Source organism: Ranitomeya imitator, chromosome 2 (genome assembly GCF_032444005.1).
Source record: "Ranitomeya imitator isolate aRanImi1 chromosome 2, aRanImi1.pri, whole genome shotgun sequence".
NCBI classification, from domain to species: domain Eukaryota; kingdom Metazoa; phylum Chordata; class Amphibia; order Anura; family Dendrobatidae; genus Ranitomeya; species Ranitomeya imitator.
This window is the reverse complement of record NC_091283.1, coordinates 425,001,375-425,025,108: the sequence shown is the minus strand read 5'-3', so window position 1 is coordinate 425,025,108 and position 23,734 is coordinate 425,001,375. Positions and strand designations below refer to the sequence as shown.

General features: G+C 48.4%; 1 protein-coding gene across 1 annotated transcript in view; it reads left to right on the top strand.

The window, feature by feature from the left end:
- The window catches only part of ARFGEF2 (ARF guanine nucleotide exchange factor 2), a 123,200-nt gene that overhangs the window by 78,233 nt on the left and 21,233 nt on the right, over nt 1-23,734 (top strand). Inside the window, exons 30-34 of the mRNA XM_069750827.1 lie at nt 6,190-6,319; nt 14,318-14,453; nt 14,822-14,960; nt 15,040-15,094; nt 15,208-15,322. Coding sequence (XP_069606928.1) covers nt 6,190-6,319; nt 14,318-14,453; nt 14,822-14,960; nt 15,040-15,094; nt 15,208-15,322 — 575 coding nt within the window. The remainder of the gene's footprint in view (nt 1-6,189; nt 6,320-14,317; nt 14,454-14,821; nt 14,961-15,039; nt 15,095-15,207; nt 15,323-23,734) is intronic.

The window sequence follows — 23,734 nt, the reverse complement described above, 5'->3', positions numbered from 1 at the left end:
TCCTGGATGGTGAAAAGAATCCACCATGCTATCATGGCCGATGAAACGGCTAAACCCTTCCTGAAAACATCAGGAAGCCTTCCTCTTACCGTCAGGAAGCCCAAATAAAGTGTCCAACCTTTGGAAGGACGCCGTCCTTGAGACGTACCTACTCAGAGCACTCACTTCGTCCAGAATATGGGGAACTCATTCCATTTTGTGGACTGGTGCCGAAAGAGATGAGGGAAGAACTATGCCCTCATAACAGTGGTAATACAATGCCACCTTGGTAACGAGGGATGGGGATGGCCTGAGGACAACGTTGCCTTGAAGGTAATAAGGGAAAAAAAGTCTGAAAGAGCAGGGAGCTAGCTCCAAAGACTCGTCAGAGTGAGGATATCGCAGAGAAAAAAGGGGCGAACTTCCCTGATAGTAAAGTCTGCCCGGATGAAAAGGAGTCTACTGTAAGACTCCTAGGACCATTAAGGTCCCAATGATCTAACGGCATGCGATAGGGAAGAACTACTTCCCTGTGAACACTCTCTGTGAGAAAGTCCCTCATTGCAGTTTTGCTCCAATAAGGCAGGAAGATACTAGCTACGCAAACAAAAACTGACGTAGTCAGTGCGGATCTCGGATGATCACTGGTGCCCTTTCTGCATCTGAAAGGCTCTCGGAAGTAGTGGAAGGGGAGTTATGGAAACTGGTACCAAGTCAGAACCAGAGCATGCAGTGCGATGGCTCTTGGATCTTGAGGCCGAACCACGAACTTGAGTACATTGGCATTCAGTCTGGACGCCGTCCGATCTACAACTGGAGAGCTCCGGTGAACCTCGGGATGAAGTTCCCACTGACTTGAGTCGGAACCCTGACGGCTGAATTTGTTTGCCGTCCAGAGCTCTACTCCTGGGATATATACTGCAGAGATCACCGAATGATAGGTCTCGGCCCATCATAGAATGTGAGGTACCTCGGTCATGGAGCCTGACCGTGAGTACCTGCTAGATGATTGACGTATGGCACCGCCGTGGCATCATTATCCAATTGAATTCGGATAGGGTGAGCCGCCAGAAGGCAGTGGACCTGCTGTAGGACTACCGTTCAGATGTCCAGATCAATGATAGGGAGAAGAAGACTGGCATTGGTAGTTACTAATAACCATTGAACCGGGAGAAAGGCTCTGGATGAAGGAGCTCGGAGACTATCGTCTGAAAGTCTGTCAGACTTGCTGAAAATGAGCGGAGCGAAGGAAACCGCTTCCATTGTTGTCACCATTTTTCCTCAGAACCCTCCTAGCAAATCAAATGAAAAGAGGGGATGAGTAATCAAGTTCGCGAGCTCCCTGTTGAAGGGCCGTGACCTTGTCACGAGTGGGAATTACCATCCTTCTGGAAGTGTGCAGGATCATCCTCAAAGGATATCTGCTGGGCTGGAAATGAGGAGAACTTGTCTAAGTTTAGCTGTCAGACCAGGTGGCAGGGTAACGCAAGTGATATAGAAGACTCAGCGTAGTCCTGGAAGGGCGGCTAGACAGTCGACCAAACAGGGCAGGATGAGCACGCCTCAAGGATGCAAGAGAAACATGACATCCGCCATGACTCTTGCGAACACTCTGGGTGCGGAAGCAAGGCTGAAGGACAAAGTTGTGACTTGAAAATGCTGTTCACGAATGGAAAAGCGAAGGAATTTTTGAAGATGGTAAGCATCCCGAATGTCGATGGATTCTGAAAACTGCACCTTTTTCTGTTGAAGTAATGGCTGAGCGGAGGAACTCCATCCAAAGAAGGAGGACCATGTCAAAGGTTGTTAGAAGTTTGAGGTCCAGGGTCGGTGTTACTTTTCGTTCCCTTCTTGGAACCAAGATCGCTTAGATCTTGTCAGTCTCCTGCTCAAAAGATTTGATTGGCCAGTTGTTACTGGTGTGAATCAAGGTAGTTAAGGTCTCCAGCCAGGAGACCATTGCTCTAGCAATCCATGCGGCGGCTAGGGAGGATAGAGTGCTGAACCCGAAGCTGCAAGATGGAACAAACCAGATTTGCTATGTGACAGTCCGTGGTATTTTTAACTGATGATACATCGGGCGGGTATACTGGTAGGTATAACACAGGAGATTCTACCCGGTTAATCTGCCCAGTGGCAGAATGCGTGGCTGCATCAAGCAGGTCATAGTCTCTTGCCATCGCCGCTCTCTTTTGACAGTGCAGAGATAAAAATTAGGAACGCTCGATCCATCAACCTCTTACCAGGGAAGTGGAGAGGAATTGTCTGTCTTCTTGCATCAGCCGCTAAATAGTGGTGATGCAGAGGGGGGTGCTCGTACGCCAAAAAGGGTGCCTTTGTACATCCACAAAGTTCAGGTCTCTGGGTGGACAGGACAGGTTGTCTGGCGTTAGGCCTGGGTGCAGAGAGGAAACATGGAGACGACACTCCGTGTGCTCGTCTGTTGATAGTGTGGGGAGATCGTGCCCTTTAAAGGACCCGTCGCCCTTAAAAATCAGGCCAGGCATGGCATCCCACGTAGAGGCTTCTGTCCAGTGAATCGCTTATCCGGACTGAATTGCCAATGCTCTACGAGGTAGTTAAGTCACCTTATGAGGGACACTGTGTAGTCTAGAGCAGAGCCAGAGTCTTCGTCAATGTATCGAGATTGGTTACTCTTCTCTGAAGCTCTGGCAAGTTCAGTCAATATCGGATCCATATTCAGAGCTTTGTTGTCATCAAATCATTGGTGAGGGAGCAGGAAACGAAAACTTCTGTTTTCTTAGATGCCTGTATGATTCTAGATGCCTGTACATTTCTAGAATACTTGCGGCCCCTGCTAGACGATGGCTCCCATGTAGGATAAGGACCATGTATATCGGTCCTGCGAGCACCCCGAGCCACAGAGTGTACACGGAGGGATTCAATCTCTTGGTCAGAGTACCATGGATTGCGGTCAGTGACAAAGTCCACTGAGGGGAACTAGGTACTCTGGGATAAGCTGGGGTCAGCGGCGGAGGGCTCCTCAGATTGATCATGCGCCCTTAAGAATACTGGTCATTCGCCTTTAAGACCAGGGATTACTGGACATGCACCTTTAAGACCAAGGAATACTGGTCATACACCTTTAAGACCAAGGAATACTGGTTATATGCCTTTAAGACCAGGGAATACTGGTCATATGCCTTTAAGACCAAGGAATACTGGTCATATGCCTTTAAGACCAGAGAATACTGGTCATGCACCTTTAAGACCAAGGAATACTGGACATGCACCTTTAAGACCAGGGAATACTGGTCGTGTGCTTTTAAGACCACGGAATACTGGTCATTGTCCCTTTATACTTGTCGAGGGACTGGTCAGGTACTGATGTAGAGTCGATGTGCCCCTTTAATGCAGAAACCATCGTCCCAGCGTGGGCTGGCCAGGTGGACCAAGATGGCCACCGGGAGTTGCAGAGTTGATAAAAATCTCGCAGAGAGCGAGAAGCGCCAATTCGGGGGGTGGAGCCACGGACACGATGTTGAGTAGGCCCAAGCCGGGGCCTAAATTTCTGTAGCCGGCAGGCGACACTAGCGGTAGAAGTGAGGGGCGTTCCAGTCGAGAAGCGCCAAAAAAGCTGGCGGAGCCGCCTTAGGGCGCCATAGTGCAGGCGAGGCTTTTGGGATGCGGCCTACACATCGGCCGAAGCCGGGAGCTAAATTTTTGCAGCCGGCCGGAGCTGTTACCTCAGGGAGGTGGGCCACAGGGAAGTGGCTGAGGCTGCCTGTCAGCATGTGAATATCCCACTGAAGATGGATCCAGTCACCATCGGTGTGCGTCCTGGTATGGAGCCGCCGCAGATGTGTGTTTCAGCGCTGTTCTGTGCAGCGTGGACGGTGCCGGGATAAACCTCAATCCATCATCCCTTTGTTAGGGAGGTGGAGAGGAAACGTCCGCCTCCTTGTGCCATCCGCTTTCATAGTGGTGGGACAGTGGGGGCTGCTCGGATGCCATAGAGAGGGGCCTCTTTACATCCACGGAGTTCAGTCCGGGTGGACAGGGCCAGTTGTCCGGCATTAGGCCTGGCACGAGGAGATGATACATGGAGGCGACACTCCATGTGGTCGCCTGGTGCTGGTGTGGGGAGATCGGGACCATGAAAGGAACCATCGCCCCTGAAGAGAGCTCAGGCATGGCTTCCCACGTCACAGGAAAGGGTACGTGGATGAACCTATACATTACAGTAAATGGCTGCCCACTCTCCCCAGTCCCACAAGCTCGCTGCCTCGGGGTAATCCTTGACGCTGATCTCTCCTTGACGCTGATCTCTATCCAAGCCCTTTCCACTTCCTGCCAACTTCAACTCAAAAATATTTCACGAATCCGCTCATTCCTCAACCAAGAATCTGCAAAAACCCTACTCCATGCCCTCATCATCTCTCGCCTTGTCTACTGCAACCTCCTGCTCTGTGGCCTCCCCTCGAACACTCTTGCACCCCTCCAATCTATTCTAAACTCTGCTGCCCGACTAATCCACCTGTCCCCCCGCTATTCCCCAGCTTCTCTCCTCTGTCAATCCCTTTACTGGCTCCCCATTGCCCAGAGACTCCAGTACAAAACCCTAACCATGACATACAAAGCCATCCACAACCTGTCTCCTCCATACATCTGTGACCTCGTCTCCCGGTATTTTCCTGCACGCAACCTCCGATCCTCACAAGATCTCCTTCTCTACTCCCCTCTTCCCACAATCGCATACAAGATTTCTCTCACGCATCACCCCTACTCTGGAACTCTCTACCACAACATATCAGACTCTCACCTACCATTGAAACCTTCAAAAATAGCCTGAAGACCCACCTCTTCTGACAAGCCTACAACCTGCAGTAACCACCGATCGACCAAACCGCTGCATGACCAGCTCTACCCTCGCCTACTGTATTTTCACTCATCCCTTGTAGATTGTGAGCCTTCGCGGGCAGGGTCCTCTCTCCTCCTGTACCATTTATGACTTGTGTTGTTTAAGATTATTGTACTTGTTTTTATTATGTATACCCCTCCTCTCATGTAAAACGCCATGGAATAAATGGCGCTATAACAATAATAATAATAATAATAATACTCGCCGTGCTCGCCTGTTGATGGTTCGGGGGAGATCGGAACCTTGAAAAGATCCGTCGCCCCCTTCACTCCGTTAATTAAAAAATAAAAATTTACAGAAAAGTAAAAAGTAAAATAAAAACTTTGGGGTCTGAAACAGACCTGTGTGCCTCCTATAGACACCTAAGTAAGAACTGGTTAGCTGAGAGCCAGCATGAGGGTGTATACTGCAGGGGAGGAGATCACTTTCCTTGTATCACTTAGTGTCAGCCTCCTAGTGGCAGCAGCATACACAGACGGTCTGTGTCCCCCAATGAGGCGAAGGAGAAGGTTCTTTTCTTTCCTTTGTCAGGCTTGACAAAGTCCAACTTGATTGCAAGAAGTTAATGAACAATTTGTTTATATGTCATACTTTTCTTAAAAAATGGGTATTCTGATATATTATTTGACGTTAACATATTATCTTGATATTTTTTAGACCTTTTGACAGTATCCCTATGATCGGTAACCCAAATAAAGAGGACTACCTCTTTGGTTGTATTTAGTAATGTTGTAACTATATGCTGTTCTCAATTAATAAACTAGTTTATGTAAAAAATTAATGTTTTTAGTGAATTGTAATATCTTGCTCCCTTTACCCCATGTTATTAATAATAGAAGAAGAAGCTGAGAGGTAATAGTAATAAACTGAAAACAAAGTGCTACAAGTTTAGAAAGAGAATATCGCCCATGACCACTATTTCTGTTTTTCTAAAAAAAAATAAATTATGCTGATGTTTCAACTTAATGAAAGCAAATTTGTGAAAGACCATGTAGAACTTGTCCCTTATTATGTGGCTTAACCGTTATACTACATTCACAGTTCGTGGAAATGCTGTAAATTTTCCAGCATCCCGATTTGAGGACAAAGTGGATGCGATTGAAACAGATCTCATTCACACTGTTCAAAAAAATATTCTCTTGTGGTTTGACCAGCCGTGCAGTGTTGTCTATTTCAGTGTCTAGGTTGTAGATTTACTGAGGTTATTCACCATTGAGCTCAAGTGTTGCAGTTTAGCTCAGAATCCAAAGAAAAATCCCCAAAATGTGAAAAAAAAAACAATTTATGTTTCTTTGTTTGATGGCGTTCTTCACTTAATTTCTTTGCAGGGGCCTCACTGTCATGTTTGAGATTATGAAAAGTTATGGGCACACCTTTGAGAATCACTGGTGGCACGATTTGTTCCGCATAGTGTTCAGAATATTTGACAATATGAAACTCCCGGAGCAGCAAACGGAGGTTAGTGAGAAACTATGGAGATCTACCTGGTCCCCCATAATTCTTATTTCTAGTATGTACCTCCTAACGTGATGTGCCGGAGTGTTTGCTGTGTCTCAATCGCCATTAGCAAAATATCGGACAGTGCAACTTAAGTTCATACAGTAATACAGTGAGATCCCACTCATCCAACATGGCATAGAGCTTGAGGAGCTTTTCCCCCTCTTCTCCTCTGCCTCCCAGATCCCTCCCAGGACAAAGCTACAGTAGATGATTCCTCTTCTCCCCTACACAGTCCAAATTCCCATGGGACACCTCTGAGACCTTTAATCTGAGCAGGATTCTAATTTGGCTTAGGCCATGGAGGATCTTGTTCTGGCAGTGAGTGACACCGCTCAGGTCAAAGACACACTTGTTTCTCTTTCCCAAGAAACTGTTTCTTTCAGTCTTCACCGCCAGCAACTGGCCACTTTTCCCAACCATGGAAACTCTATCTTCTTGCCAAAGAATGGAAATGCCCAGATAGGTGCATTTCTTCGTCTAGGAGGTTTGAAGCCCTATTTGCTGAAGAATATAGGTTGCTACATGGTCTATTTCCTTTTCTTTATCGCCTCTCATTGGGGGACACAGGAACCATGGGTGTATGCTGCTGCCACTAGGAGGCTGACACTATGCAAATAAAAAAGTTAGCTCCTCCTCTGCAGTGTACACCCCACCGACTGGCATTAAACTCTTCAGTTTAGCTTAGTGTCAGTAGGAGGTGGACACGGGTCTTTCTTTAGACCCTTATCTACCTCAATGTGCGTCGTTTCTTTTCAGGTTTTTTCCGGATGGGATACAGGGTGAACTGTCACACCTGTAGTCCCTCAAGCGGACTATGAGTACGGCGTGTACTGCCACCCCGTATCCTCATAGATACCTCAGCAGGACCAAGAGCCTGGCACACAAGCGTGCTCAGAAGTCCGGTCCTGGCCCGTCCCCCACCCACTCGCCCACCAGAGCCTGTCGGTCGGAGGAGACGAGGACGTCCATCAGCAGCTCCTATGGACGTCTGATACCTTCTCAAGGTTAGTAGCAGACGACGGGGGATTTTACTAGGTGAGTATTTCTAAAGGGGTTCCCAGGACTCAGCGCGGGTCATCGCTGCATTTGCAGCACTTTCCCCGTTCCCTGCGCGGTGGCTACCTTTCCATGCCCCATTGCGTTCCTCCAGCGGTCGCCGTTCTTCCTTCAGGCCCCGGCCTCCCGGGGCCTGCTTGCGGCACACTCCTGCCTGCAACTTTTCCTTCAGCGGTCGCTGGCTCCTAATTTAGTCCCCGGCCTTTCCCGGGGCCTACTTGCAGCGTACCAGCTGCCCTCAGCGTTCCCCCCTCAGCGTTCTATGTGGGCCTCTCCGGCGGCGCTCACCTCCACAGCCAGCTGGGGCCTACTCCGGCGATTCTTCACCGGCGGCAGCGCTCCGTCTCTTAAATGCGGCGGCTGCCGCGCCGCTCTGCCAGGCAGCGTCTGCGCCGCGGGGATCTTCTCTCCGGTCACCGGCTCCTAATTTAGGCCCCGGATTTTCCGGGGCCTACTCCGGCGACTCTTTTCCGGTGGCAGCGCTCTCTCTATCTTTCATGGGGCGGCCTCAGCGCCGCTCTGCCGGGCAGTGTCTGCGCCGCGGGGGTTCTTCTCAGCGGGTACCGGCTTCTAATATAGGCTCCGGCTTTTCCCGGGGCCTACTTCCGGTGCCGCGCTCCGCCCACTTCCTTCTTCATCGGGCGGGCTTTTTTCCCGCCCGACATACTGTGCCTGCTCATCGGCGCCCCCCTGTCTGGCTCCGCCCCCTTCCTCCAGGGACAGCGTCTGTGTGTGCTCACCGCTTCTTAGCTGCAGGAGCTCACGCAGCGCGCCCCACACCTTCGCCACTGCATCCTCCGTGGGCACAAAATCTGCACAGAATCCAGCACCTCAGGGCAGGAGTTCTCCTCCGGCAAGTAGGACATCTTCCAGGACGGGTCCGTGAGTAGCTGCACTGCAGACTGACACCCCCCTCTGCCCCACTGTCCCCTAACCCACAGGCATCTTCAGAGGACCTCTCAAAATGTCTACCTCTAAAGGGGGCCGCTCTCGCCCCCCTACTTCTTCTTCTGCCTTTCCCCGCTGTGTCAGTCCTGCAGCAACCCGATTGTTCCCACCGCCCAGGATCCCCCGGCTGTTCCGCCCGAGAGTGATCCCCCCCATCCCAGGATGGGCCGCCTCTCTGTCACAATCGGTGGCCGATTTAACACGGGTATCTCAAACCCTGGTGTCCGCGCTGGATCGGTTACCCCTGCAGACCCCGGCCGTAGCCAGCGGGTCACAGGAACCACCGCCAGAGCTCTCCTTGATAAGCCACAAGAGGTCCAGACAGGAACGTCGGTCTGAGTCATCTTCGCGCTCCATCTCGCCGCTCGGCCCTCCCCCGCGGTTGGTGTCCCACCGATCCTCCTCCCCTGAGTCAGGCGAGGCATTATCTGATGCGCCTTCGGAGGATACTTCGGAGCTGGATCCTAACCAAATCGCCACCATGAGTGAGACAGTCCAGAACCTCATTGGGGCAATAAACCAAACATGTGGCATCAAGGATCCCTCTACGGAACCCGCAGATCAGGCGGTTTCGTTTAGACGGGGCAAACCACCTTCAAAATTTTTCGCTCCTCATCCTGAATTCGAGGAAATCGTGTCCAAAGAGAGAGAGAGAACCCCACTAGGCGTTTTCAGAGGGGAAAACGCCTGGGTGTGTTATATCCTTTTCCTCCAGAACTTACCGCCAATTGGACGGCCTCTCCCTCGGTGGACCCCCCTGTTTCCAGGCTGTCCACCAACACGGTGCTTCCTCTGTCCGGCGGAGCATCTCTGAAGGATTCTAACGATAGAGTTATAGAATCCTTCGCGAAATCTGCTTTTGAAGCTGCTTCAGCGGCTCTATGTCCAGCTTTTGCGTCCACTTGGGCTTCAAAATCCATCTCAAAATGGGCCAAGGATCTTCGGCGAGGTATCCTGGATGGGGGCGCCTCCCGCGCAATTAGCAGAACTTGCCAACCAGATTTCCCACGCTGGTGAATACCTGGTTTCCGCCTCCCTGGATGTCGCGTCTTGTGCGGCTCAAGCTTCCAGCAATGCCGTTGCCATCCGCCGGACCGTTTGGCTCAAGGCCTGGCAGGCGGACTTGTCCTCCAAAAAGTCCCTCACTAGTCTGCCCTTCCAGGGCTCTCGCCTCTTTGGTTCCCAGCTGGACCAAATAATTAAGGACGCCACCGGGGGTACAAGTTCTCTTCTCCCCCAGGCTAAGCCTCGTCGCCCTCCTCCTAGACGACAGTTTCGTTCTTTTCGGCCTTTTCGTCGCTTCGCTGCGTCAAACTCCTTTTCCCAGCAGCAACAGAGGCCACAGGCACGTCAAGAGAAGAAGGCGGTGTCCTTTAGGCCCACTCCGTCCTGGCGTCCTCGTTTCTCCCAGGGTAGATCCTCCAGGCCCAGGACTGGAAGATCCACCTCGGCATGACTCTCGGCAAGACTCCAGCCCAACTCCCAGATTGGGTGGCCGTCTTCTCCTTTTCAGGGACGTCTGGATTTCCGCAGTAGAGGATGCATGGGTCAGGGAAGTTGTATCCTCGGGATACAAAATAGAGTTCGCTTCCCGACCTCGGGATCGTTTCTTCCAATCCCGTCCTCCAAGAGACCCCGCTCTAGTTCCGGGCTTCTTCTCAGCCATCGCTTCTCTGCTCAAATCCGGGGTAATCGTTCCCGTCCCAGAAAAAGAACGCTTCACGGGTTTCTACTCGAATCTTTTTGTGGTACCGCAAAAAGACGGCAAAGTTCGCCCCATTCTGGACCTCAAATTGCTGAACAGGAGAGTTCGCCTGAGACACTTCAGGATGGAATCCCTTCGTTCAGTAATTGCCTCCATGGAGGCTCAGGAGTTTCTATGCTCAATAGATATCCAGGACGCCTACCTCCATGTCCCGATATTTCCCGAACATCACCGTTTCCTGCGCTTCGCAGTGCAACGAGATCATTTTCAGTTCGTTGCTCTGCCGTTCGGTCTCGCAACCGCGCCAAGAGTGTTCACAAAGATCATGGCGGCGCTAATGGCCATCTTGAGAGTCAGAGGCTTGGTCCTATTTCCATATCTCGACTACATCCTCATCAAGGCTCCGTCCTTCGCTCATGCCCACGAAAGCCTGTCCATTGTTCTCGACACCTTAGCCCGTTTCGGGTGGCTGGTAAACCGGAAGAAGTCCTGCCTTATTCCTTCTCATCGCATCATCTTTCTGGGCATGCTTTTCGATACTCGTCAGAGCAGAGTCTTCCTTCCCACAGACAAGAGATCCATTCTCTGTCGGGACATACGCTTGCTCCAGGGTCCTCGACCTCCCTCCCTCCGTTCGGCCATGAAGGTTCTGGGGAGGATGGTAGCTACATTGGAAGCGATTCCCTTCGCCCAATTCCATTCGCGACCCCTTCAGCAAGCCATTCTGTCTCAGTGGGACAGGTCGGTCTTCTCCCTGGATCGACCGATCAAACTCTCCTTTCGGGTCAGGCGGTCTCTCAACTGGTGGCTGACGTCACCTCTCATCTCCCAGGGCAGGTCCTTCCTTCCGGTTCACTGGCAGGTGGTGACAACGGACGCCAGCCTGCTCGGCTGGGGTGCGGTTTTTCGCCACCTGACGGTTCAGGGCCGCTGGTCGCTGCAGGAGTCATCTCTGCCGATCAACGTCCTCGAAATTCGGGCCATCTTCCTGTCCCTCCGCCACTGGGAAAGGATCCTCAGGGGCCTTCCAGTCCGGATCCAGACGGACAACGCCACGGCTGTGGCATATGTCAACCATCAGGGGGGGACTCGGAGCTCCTTGGCCCTTCCCGAGGTATCCAAGATCCTCCTTTGGGCAGAGGCAACGGTTCCGGTGATATCCGCGGTGCATATCCCCGGCGTGGAAAACTGGGCCGCCGACTTCCTCTGCCGCGAGGGCCTCGCGGCAGGGGAATTGGTCCTTGGATCCGGAGGTCTTCCATCAGATTTGTCTTCGATGGGGAACTCCGGATGTGGATCTCACGGCGTCCCGAGTCAACAGGAAGGTTCCGCAGTTCGTCTCCAGGTCCCGCGATCCTCTCGCAGTGGACGTCGATGCTCTGGCCATTCCTTGGTCACAGTTCGAGCTGCCCTACCTGTTCCCACCCCTTCCATTACTTCCCAAACTGTTGAAGAAGATCAAAGCGGAAGGGGTGCCGGTCATCCTGATCGCCCCGGATTGGCCCAGGAGAGCTTGGTTCGCGGAGCTCGTCAACCTTCTCGCGGACGCTCCCTGGCGCCTTCCAGACAGGCCCGATCTGCTGTCCCAGGGTCCGATCTGCCACCCGAATTCTCGGTCGCTCAGTTTAACGGCGTGGCTGTTGAGACCGCGGTTCTGAGAGCGTCTGGCCTTTCGGACCGGGTGATTCACACCATGATTCAGGCTCGGAAGCCTTCGTCTTCCAGGATCTACTACCGCACCTGGAAGGCCTACATCCGGTGGTGCGAGTCCAACCGCGTTCCGCCTATGGTTTTTTCCCTGCCTTCTCTTTTGGCCTTCCTTCAGGAAGGACTGGATTCGGGCCTGGCTCTTAGTTCCCTGAAGGGCCAGGTCTCTGCGCTTTCCATCCTCTTTCAGAAGACCTTGGCCTCTCGGCCACAGGTTAAGACCTTCTTTCAGGGGGTAGCCCACGCCGTCCCGCCGTACAGGGCCCCTGTGGAGGCATGGGACCTAAACCTGGTACTGGACGTTCTGAAGGTTTCTCCCTTTGAACCTCTTAGGGAGATTCCTCTATCAGTTTTATCATGGAAGGTAGCCTTTCTTGTGGCCATCACGTCCATTCGCCGCGTTTCCGAGCTGGCGGCCCTGTCTTGCCGTCCTCCGTTTTTGGTCATTCACCAGGACAAGGTGGTCTTCCGGCCCCCACCTTCTTTTCTTCCTAAGGTGGTTTCCACCTTCCACCTCAACGAGGACATCGTTCTACCTTCCTTTTGTCCAGCTCCGACTCATCCTCTGGAGCGATTATTGAACAAGCTGGACCTTGTCAGGGCTGTGAGGATCTATCTGGACAGAACGTCCACTTTCCGGAAGACGGATTCCTTTTTCGTCATTCCTGATGGCACGCGCAGAGGCCAGCCGGCTTCTAAAGCGACTATTGCTCGATGGATCAGAATGGCAATCTTGGAGGCTTACCGGGTCAAGAACAGAGTGCCCCCTCCTGGGATTAAGGCTCACTCTACCCGGGCAGTCGGCGCCTCCTGGGCGGTGCACCACAGGGCTTCCGCCCTACAGCTGTGCAAAGCGGCAACTTGGTCTTCCATCCACACGTTCGCCAAATTTTACAAGGTCCATACCTACGCATCGGCAGACGCCAGCCTAGGCAGAAGGATCCTGCAGGCGGCAGTGGTGAGTCCTCTGACCTGATGGAAGTCTGTTTTTTCCCGCCCTTGGGACTGCTTTGGGACGTCCCATGGTTCCTGTGTCCCCCAATGAGAGGCGATAAAGAAAACAGGATTTTTGGTTGCTTACCGTAAAATCTGTTTCTTGAAGCCTCCATTGGGGGACACGGCTCCCTCCCAATGTTTTTGTTATATGTTCTCTGACTGTTCTCACGTTTACAGTTCTCAAGTTTGTGGTTATGGTTTTTCAACCTTGTTCTTTCTCCTACTGCTTTCTCACTAACTGAGGAGTTTAATGCCAGTCGGTGGGGTGTACACTGCAGAGGAGGAGCTAACTTTTTTATTTGCATAGTGTCAGCCTCCTAGTGGCAGCAGCATACACCCATGGTTCCTGTGTCCCCCAATGGAGGCTTCAAGAAACAGATTTTACGGTAAGCAACCAAAAATCCTGTTTTCTGTGGTTCCCCTGTTAGCTTGTAACTCTGATGAAGCTACTTTGCTGCTGATCTGGTGTTCCTTAGTGACCCGCTGGATAAGAAGGTTGACTTTTTCTCAGAAGCAGGAGCCACCTTACATCCTACCTTTGCAGTATTGTGGTTCATCAAATCCTGTTAAGAATGGCCTAAGCAATGATCACTAGGGTTTATGTTCAGGTGGTTCTTAGGAGGACATTGCTTCCTATTTGCTTCACCTATCAAAATTCCTTTGAGACGATTCCCTTGGTCTGCACAACCTGCAGCCCTCAGTGCAGCCAATTTGGTAGCTGTTTCTTTCAGATCCTAGTTCTCTGACCTTGCGTCCACACAGGCCCTAACTGCATTCCCTTTCACAGAAGACAAGTTATTTGGAAAGCGACTAGATAAAGTAATTAGGGATGCTACTAGAGGCAAGAGTGCTCTGCTTCTCCAGAAATGTAAATACCCCAAGCCATCTAGACGCTTCCAGAAGCTTCTCTCCCTTTTTGACTTCTCTTCCTATGAAGGCTACAAGAAGTCCTCCTGACAGTCATGCTCTAAGCAGCCCTTATACAAACCTAAATTATTTCCTGGCAGGCCCACCTCAAGGCCACAAAACTTTCCACTGCATGAAGGCGTTTCCCCAATCACTTTCTCGGTAGATGGGACCTGAGGGCCTTCATTCACATCTTTGCAAAATTCTACAAAATCCACTCTATGGTGCCTGCCGATGCCAGCTTGGAACGGAAGAAAATGGATTATTGCCCTTATGATAAAATGCCTTTCTGGTGGAATACATACATATTGGCTTCCTGTGGCTTATGTGTGTTTCTTCAGGTTCAGGTCGTGTTGTGTTCTGTTTTTTTTTTTTTCGTTTTGTTTTTTCTTTGTGTGCAATTTTACTGTTTGTTTTTTTTTTTAAAGTTGCTTTCCTACTACTTTTAACACTAAAATGTGCATCCTGGTGTCTAAGCAGAGGGTGTAGCCCAACAGAGGAAGCCAATGCTTTTTTCCTCATCCTGTTGATCCTTATGGTGGCAGGGTGTTTACCCACAGTCCTGTGACCCCCCAGTGTATTCAACGACAGTGATTTGTACAGGTGGAACAAAAATCCTTTTTTTTTTCTCATTGTAGAAATCTGAGTGGATGACTACAACCTGTAACCACGCTCTCTATGCAATTTGTGATGTCTTCACCCAATTCTATGAGGCCCTGAACAGCGTTCTGCTCTCGGATATTCTTACCCAGCTACACTGGTGTGTGAAACAAGGTGCGAACCTCCCTGCTTGTCATTCTCATGTTTTATTCTCATGTAGGTTCGGTGCACATTTATCAATAGTGCTCACTCCTGCTGCCTACATACATAGGTGGAGATGTGGCCATGTAACTCTGTAGGTGTCTGTTATATGGAAAACTGATGGGGAAATGGCAGGCCAATGCATCACTGTGTAAGTGTGTTCATGCTGAATGTATGATGTGTGGAATAGGCTGGTTCAGAGTAAGGTGGGAGATGTGTTTTGCTGTTTACTGGTCCGTATGTCACATGGAGGCAATTGTCTACTGGAACCAGCAGCAGGAACCAGCAGCAGGAACTCCTCATGGTTCTATCCATTACTTATCCTTCTCTATGCTGTGCAGATAATGAGCAGCTGGCGAGATCGGGCACCAATTGCCTAGAGAACCTGGTCATACTGAACGGAGAGAAGTTTAGTCCTAAGGTCTGGGATCAGACATGTTCTTGCATGTTGGATATCTTCAGGACCACTATCCCAAGTGTGTAAGTGTCAGACCATCATCTTCACATGGTGCTGGAGGGATGTAAAGTCCATTTATCAGAGCTGCTTCTTTTTCTCTAGATTGTTAACATGGCGACCATCTGGGATGGAAGATGAAACATCGGATAGGCGCTATGTGAGTTTAACACATTGTGTGTTTTATCTCCAGTTGTATTGTTAAGGGACTGACTTTATGGTTTTCTTCATTTTTTTTTTTTTGTTCCTACTATTATTTTGTCTCCTACACAGGATCTGGATATAGATCGTCAGTCAATAAGCAGTCAGGACAGGAATCCCTCGGAGAGGGCTCACAGCCAGCTGTCCAATACCACCGAGGAGAACTGGAGGGGGAAGCCCAATGAAAGTGAGTCTATCTTCTCCATCTGGTGTAATATACTTTTCACGTCTTCCCATTGTTGTGTATTCTACAATACATAGCTCTCCTTCTCTCCGGTGTCACATATGGAGCACATTCTACCCTCTCCCTTAGGTGTCACATATGGGATGGAGCACCAGAGAACCCAATAATAATCACAATAAAAGGCATTATGTGAGAGGCAAGTAGTGAAAAACTATCTTTATTGTATATAAAGTGCAAAATGAGGACATAAATACATTTAAAAAGGTGGACAAACCGGGGGAAACAAGCCACCTATATCCAACAATCTCCCACATAGAAGCAACCAATAACTTGAAACAGTCAAACAGTAATGCAAGATATAAATGAATTGCTGTTAATACATAAGACAATACAGATATGCATACAAGTATGACTCTGCCCAATGTTTATAACATATCAATCAAGAATAATATGCCAAGTGGCAAGTCCAATCCTGAGTAATCAGATGAGAACAAGCTATCCCAAGAAACAAATGCCCATAATAGTAAAGGTCAGATCAAGGACCTGACTATTCACCTAGAAGGGAAAGCTCGGCAGAGTGATCAAGTAGAATCGCAGAGGGGGAGAATGTCAAGCCCTATGCGTTATGCCCCACATGATGGCTTCATCAGGGGTATGAAGGGATGCACAATATATCCTGCAGAAAAGGTATAAATCTTTTGAATGTGAATTTATCCAGTATCCACATAGTGAATAAAGTAAGCTCTTTTTCAAAAACTGACCTCTTTTGTGATGAAAGTACGTGATCCGGAAAAGGTTGATAATCTGTAAGTCATCTGAGTGGCACAAGTGTCATTTAGCGTGTTTGTTTGATCCTGCCCCTGTATCGATTGTACGAAGGGGAATATGTTCTGTTTCTTAGGATTCTTCTGCTTCCTCCATTTGCGACCTCTGCGTTTGATATGCTTTCTTGCTTGCTCATATATATCGATAAAAAATCACTGGAAGTGGCTCTCCCTCCTCAGGATCTGTATTAGCCTTTGCCTTAAGGAATCCAGTCCTCCTGTTAACCAAATGGGTCCATTTAATTACTTTTCAAAGTCTGTTCTGTCTCTATGAAACTTTTTCTTTTTCCCAGCTATAACATCCTGCTCATAATGTTCAATAATATCCTTAAGTTAAGTTTGTAACGGTTGTACTAATGTAGTTAAATCAAAGGTGTTATTAAGTTTATGGTCACAGATTTTGATCTGTTACTTGATCTGAGCTAAAAGGGACCTGTCATGTTCAATTATCTTGGTAATAATAATTTGTAAACATTGTATAAACCCCTCTCCCAGAATGAGCTAAATTCTGTATGCGCCTCCCATGCTGAAAAAAATTGCACCCGTAACCCTGTAGGTATAATAGATAGTTTATCATACTCCTCCAAGCTATTAAAGAGAACCTGTCAACAAGTAACCTACAGTGTCAGGTTGGCACCATTATACTGATTAAAATGATACCTTGGTTGGTGACATCCGTCTTGTGGTGGCGGTTTAATATTTATTTGTAGTTTTCAGTTAATGGCATGCTCGTGCTTCAGGGCGGCCTGTGGTTGGGGCCTGATTTGGGTTCTCTGATAAGTTATTCATCTGTATGGCTTATAGCAGGTCACTGATCCCTCACTGAGCTGCCCCCTATTATTCATACTGCATAGAATTATGGTTTTAAAAAAATAATTCACATTAATCAGGCAGGCGGCAGCGGCACCTGCACTGTAGCATAAGGTGGATAATATAGCATTTTTCATGTTACTTAGAAATAGTTTTGTTGTAAAAAAAAAGTCTTAAAATGGTGCAGGTGCCATTTTGTTGCCGAAAAAAAAAAAATTAGGCTCTATCAAGATGGTGGCATCCGCGCAGAAGCATCTATAGGAAAGATGCTACTGCGCAGGTTCAACCACCTGCCTGATTAATGTAATTATATATTTTTTTTCAAAACCATAATTCTATGCAGTATGTAAAATAGTGGGCAGGTCAGTGAGGGATCATTGACCTGTCACAAGCCATACTGATGAGAATACCTAATCAGAGCCCCACAGGCTGCCCCGGAGCATGAGCATATCATTAACTGAAAACTACAAATAAAGATTAAACTACAACCGCAAGACGGATTTCATCAGGCCAGGTATCATTTTAATCAGTAGAGCGGTGCTCACCTGACACCGTCTGTAGCTTACTGAGCACAATCCTGCTGACAGGTTCACTTCAGCATTCCACCAGACCCTAATGTAGGTTTTACGCAAATTAATAGGTTGTGCAGACAACGTGTTGAAATCCTCTTTATGTGTATGGGACATAGGGGAATGAAAAACTGAGGACACCTGAGTCCTCCATGAAGCCTCTTTTGCCTCAAATTTAAATGCCATATATTATCTAATGCACTAACAGCAATTCATATATAACGTGTATTACTGTTTGACCGTTTCCTGTTGTTGGATGCTTGTGTGTGTGAGATTGTTTGATATAGGTGATTTGGTGGTTTGTTTCCCCTTACATGTCCACCTTTTTAGATGTTATGTCCTTCTCTTTTTGCACTTTATATACAATAAAGATAGTTTTTCATGACTTGCCTCTCCCATATGCCTTTTATTATGAGTTTTATTGGGTTCCCTGTGCCAATCCTTTGTCTTTCTTTTTGTTCATATTCTTTATTTTTGCTCTAGGGCACACTGGCCTATCTATTTATTAAGTATTATTATTGTGGTGCCACTCCAACTCCTCGCTTTTTTTCTTATATTACATATGGATCATAGTCTACAGTCTCCCTGTGGTGTCACATAAGGAGCACAATTTACCCTCACCCTCAGGTGTCACACATGGAGCAGAAACTACAGTTTCCCTCTGGTGTCACATATAGAGCACATTATACCTTCTCCCTCAGGTGACACATATGGAGCACAGTCTACCTTCTCCCTCTGGTGTCACATATGGAGTACAGTCTACCCTCTCCCTCAGGTGTCACATATGGAGCACAATCTACCGTCTCCCTCTAGTGTCACATATGGAGCACAGTCTACCTTCTCCCTCTGGTGTCGTATATGGAGTACAGTCTACCTTCTCCCTCTGGTGTCGTATATGGAGTACAGTCTACCTTCTCCCTCTGGTGTCACATATGGAGCATAGTCTACCCTCTCCCTCGGGTGTCATATATGGAGCACAATCTACCGTTTCCCTCTAGTGTCACATATGGAGCACAGTCTACCTTCTCCCTCTGGTGTCACATATGGAGTACAGCCACAAGGAAAAGAATAGCCTATGCATAAATAAGCGCACACCTAAATATATAAGAAACACAATCTTTATTATAGACATAAACAAGGACAAAAACACATAAATCCATTAAAATCAATTAAAACCATGTGGAAAAAACCACCCTTCCCCCTGAGAGAATGATATGACCAAAGTGAGGTCTAATCCCGCATACAAAAGTATACACCAAAATCACACACTATAGCATATGGATATAGACAAGTGCAATACAATAACATATAACTGATACCTATCCAGCAATATAGCGCACATGGGGCGTCCCTGTCATAATCAATCATAAACCATAAAGGAACAAATAATAACAATTGCTAAAGGACCCTAAATGCAGAAATATTGGTTGCTAAAACTAGCAGCAGCAAAATATCCATATAGCTGGGCATGAAAATACATCCACAAAGAAAGAGGATATGGGGTCACAAAATATAGTGAATAAATAGTGCTACCCAAGAGGGCGCTATAGGATCCCCAAATCCGTCTAAGAAAAGATCCGAGCAATGTGCCAGTATCGGGAATGCCTAGAGCTCAAAGACATACCCTAAACGCCATGGAGAATGCGGGAAGCCTCCAACAAGTAAGGAAGCAAAAGGCATCAGGGGGAGGGAGTGGGGAGAAGTCCCACGCGTATCGCTGCCTCTGTGCAGCTTCGTCAGGGAATGACGAATTCTCATTCCCTGATGAAGCTGCACAGAGGCAGCGATACGCGTGGGACTTCTCCCCACTCCCTCCCCCTGATGCTTTTTGCTTCCTTACTTGTTGGAGGCTTCCCGCATTCTCCATGGCGTTTAGGGTATGTCTTTGAGCTCTAGGCATTCCCGATACTGGCACATTGCTCGGATCTTTTCTTAGACGGATTTGGGGATCCTATAGCGCCCTCTTGGGTAGCACTATTTATTCACTATATTTTGTGACCCCATATCCTCTTTCTTTGTGGATGTATTTTCATGCCCAGCTATATGGATATTTTGCTGCTGCTAGTTTTAGCAACCAATATTTCTGCATTTAGGGTCCTTTAGCAATTGTTATTATTTGTTCCTTTATGGTTTATGATTGATTATGACAGGGACGCCCCATGTGCGCTATATTGCTGGATAGGTATCAGTTATATGTTATTGTATTGCACTTGTCTATATCCATATGCTATAGTGTGTGATTTTGGTGTATACTTTTGTATGCGGGATTAGACCTCACTTTGGTCATATCATTCTCTCAGGGGGAAGGGTGGTTTTTTCCACATGGTTTTAATTGATTTTAATGGATTTATGTGTTTTTGTCCTTGTTTATGTCTATAATAAAGATTGTGTTTCTTATATATTTAGGTGTGCGCTTATTTATGCATAGGCTATTCTTTTCCTTGTGGCTATGCTGTTTCTATGCATTTTTGCAGCACCCTATAGAATTTATTTAGTTATGTTTATTACTTTTCTTTAGATATTGATTTATATATAGGCAGTGCACCTGTGATCCTTTGACCTGTTGACATATGGAGTACAGTCTACCTTCTCCCTCTGGTGTCACATATGGAGTACAGTCTACCCGCTCCCTCAGGTGTCACATATGGAGCACAGTCTACCTTCTCCCTCTGGTGTCACATATGGAGCACAATCTACCTTCTTTCTCTAGTGTCACATATGGAGCACAGTCTACCACCTCCCTCTGGTGTCACATATGGAGCACAATCTACCTTCTTCCTCTAGTGTCACATATGTAGCACAGTCTACCACCTCCCTCTGGTGTCACATATGGAGCACAGTCTACCCTCTCCCTCAGGTGTCATATATGGAGCACAATCTACAGTCTCCCTCTGGTGTCACATATGGAGCACAGTCTACCTTCACCCTCTGGTGTCACATATGGAGCACAGTCTACCTTCTCCTTCTGGTGTCACATACGGAGCACAGTCTACCTTCTCCCTCTGGTGTCACATATGGAGCACAATCTACCTTCTCCTTCTGGTGTCACATACGGAGCACAGTCTACCTTCTCTCTCTGGTGTCACATATGGAGCACAATCTACCTTCTCCTTCTGGTGTCACATATGGAGCACAGTCTACCTTCTCCCTCTGGTGTCACATATGGAGCACAAGCTTCTGTCTCCCTCTAGTGTCACATATGGAGTACAGTCTACCTTCTCCCTCTGGTGTTGTATATGGAGTACAGTCTACCTTCTCCCTCTGGTGTCGTATATGGAGTACAGTCTACCCTCTCCCTCTGGTGTCACATATGTAGCACAGTCTACACTCTCCCTCAGGTGTCACATATTGAGCACAGTCTACCTTCTCCCTCTGGTGTCACATATGGAGCACAATCTACCATCTCCCTCTGGTGTCACATGTGTAGCACAGTCTACCTTCTCTCTCTGGCGTCACATATGTAGCACAGTCTACCTTCTCCCTCTGGTGTCACATATGGAGTACAGTCTACCCTTTCCCTCAGGTGTCAAATATGGAGCACAGTCTACCTTCTCCCTCTGGTGTCACGTATGGAGCACAATCTACCTTCTTCCTCTAGTGTCACATATGGAGCACAGTCTACCTTCTCTCTCTGGTGTCACATATGGAGCACAATCTACCTTCTTCCTCTGGTGTCACATATGGAGCACAATCTACCTTCTTCCTCTGGTGTCACATATGGAGCACAGTCTACCTTCTCCCTCTGGTGTCACATATGGAGTACAGTCTACCCTCTCCCTCAGGTGTCAAATATGGAGCACAGTCTACCTTCTCCCTCTGGTGTCACATATGGAGCACAATCTACCTTCTTCCTCTAGTGTCACATATGGAGCACAGTCTACCTTCTCTCTAGTGTCACATATGGAGCACAATCTACCTTCTTCCTCTGGTGTCACATATGGAGCACAATCTACCTTCTTCCTCTAGTGTCACATATGGAGCACAGTCTACCACCTCCCTCTGGTGTCACATATGGAGCACAATCTACCTTCTTCCTCTAGTGTCACATATGGAGCACAGTCTACCACCTCCCTCTGGTGTCACATATGGAGCACAGTCTACCCTCTCCCTCAGGTGTCATATATGGAGCACAATCTACAGTCTCTCTCTGGTGTCACATATGGAGCACAGTCTACCTTCACCCTCTGGTGTCACATATGGAGTACAGTCTACCTTCTCCCTCTGGTGTCGTATATGGAGTACAGTCTACCTTCTCCCTCTGGTGTCGTATATGGAGTACAGTCTACCCTCTCCCTCAGGTGTCACATATTGAGCACAGTCTACCTTCTCCCTCTGGTGTCACATATGGAGCACAATCTACCATCTCCCTCTGGTGTCACATGTGTAGCACAGTCTACCTTCTCTCTCTGGCGTCACATATGTAGCACAGTCTACCTTCTCCCTCTGGTGTCACATATGGAGTACAGTCTACCCTCTCCCTCAGGTGTCACATATGGAGCACAGTCTACCTTCTCCCTCTGGTGTCACATATGGAGTACAGTCTACCCTCTCCCTCTGGTGTCACATATGGAGCACAGTCTACCTTCTCCCTCTGGCGTCACATATGTAGCACAGTCTACCTTCTCCCTCTGGTGTCACATATGGAGTACAGTCTACCCTCTCCCTCAGGTGTCACATATGGAGCACAGTCTACCTTCTCCCTCTGGTGTCACATATTGAGCACAGTCTACCTTCTCCCTCTGGTGTCACATATGGAGCACAATCTACTATCTCCCTCTGGTGTCACATATGGAGCACAGTCTACCTTCTCCTTCTGGTGTCACATACGGAGCACAGTCTACCTTCTCCCTCTGGTGTCACATATGGAGCACAATCTACCTTCTCCTTCTGGTGTCACATATGGAGCACAGTCTACCTTCTCCCTCAGGTGTCACATATGGAGCACAGTCTACCTTCTCCCTCTGGTGTCACATATTGAGCACAGTCTACCTTCTCCCTCTGGTGTCACATATGGAGCACAATCTACCATCTCCCTCTGGTGTCACATGTGTAGCACAGTCTACCTTCTCTCTCTGGCGTCACATATGTAGCACAGTCTAACTTCTCCCTCTGGTGTCACATATGGAGTACAGTCTACCCTCTCCCTCTGGTGTCACATATGGAGCACAGTCTACCTTCTCCCTCTGGTGTCGTATATGGAGTACAGTCTACCCTCTCCCTCTGGTGTCACATATGTAGCACAGTCTACACTCTCCCTCAGGTGTCACATATTGAGCACAGTCTACCTTCTCCCTCTGGTGTCACATATGGAGCACAATCTACCATCTCCCTCTGGTGTCACATGTGTAGCACAGTCTACCTTCTCTCTCTGGCGTCACATATGTAGCACAGTCTACCTTCTCCCTCTGGTGTCACATATGGAGTACAGTCTACCCTTTCCCTCAGGTGTCAAATATGGAGCACAGTCTACCTTCTCCCTCTGGTGTCACGTATGGAGCACAATCTACCTTCTTCCTCTAGTGTCACATATGGAGCACAGTCTACCTTCTCTCTCTGGTGTCACATATGGAGCACAATCTACCTTCTTCCTCTGGTGTCACATATGGAGCACAATCTACCTTCTTCCTCTGGTGTCACATATGGAGCACAGTCTACCTTCTCCCTCTGGTGTCACATATGGAGTACAGTCTACCCTCTCCCTCAGGTGTCAAATATGGAGCACAGTCTACCTTCTCCCTCTGGTGTCACATATGGAGCACAATCTACCTTCTTCCTCTAGTGTCACATATGGAGCACAGTCTACCTTCTCTCTCTAGTGTCACATATGGAGCACAATCTACCTTCTTCCTCTGGTGTCACATATGGAGCACAATCTACCTTCTTCCTCTAGTGTCACATATGGAGCACAGTCTACCACCTCCCTCTGGTGTCACATATGGAGCACAATCTACCTTCTTCCTCTAGTGTCACATATGGAGCACAGTCTACCACCTCCCTCTGGTGTCACATATGGAGCACAGTCTACCCTCTCCCTCAGGTGTCATATATGGAGCACAATCTACAGTCTCTCTCTGGTGTCACATATGGAGCACAGTCTACCTTCACCCTCTGGTGTCACATATGGAGTACAGTCTACCTTCTCCCTCTGGTGTCGTATATGGAGTACAGTCTACCTTCTCCCTCTGGTGTCGTATATGGAGTACAGTCTACCC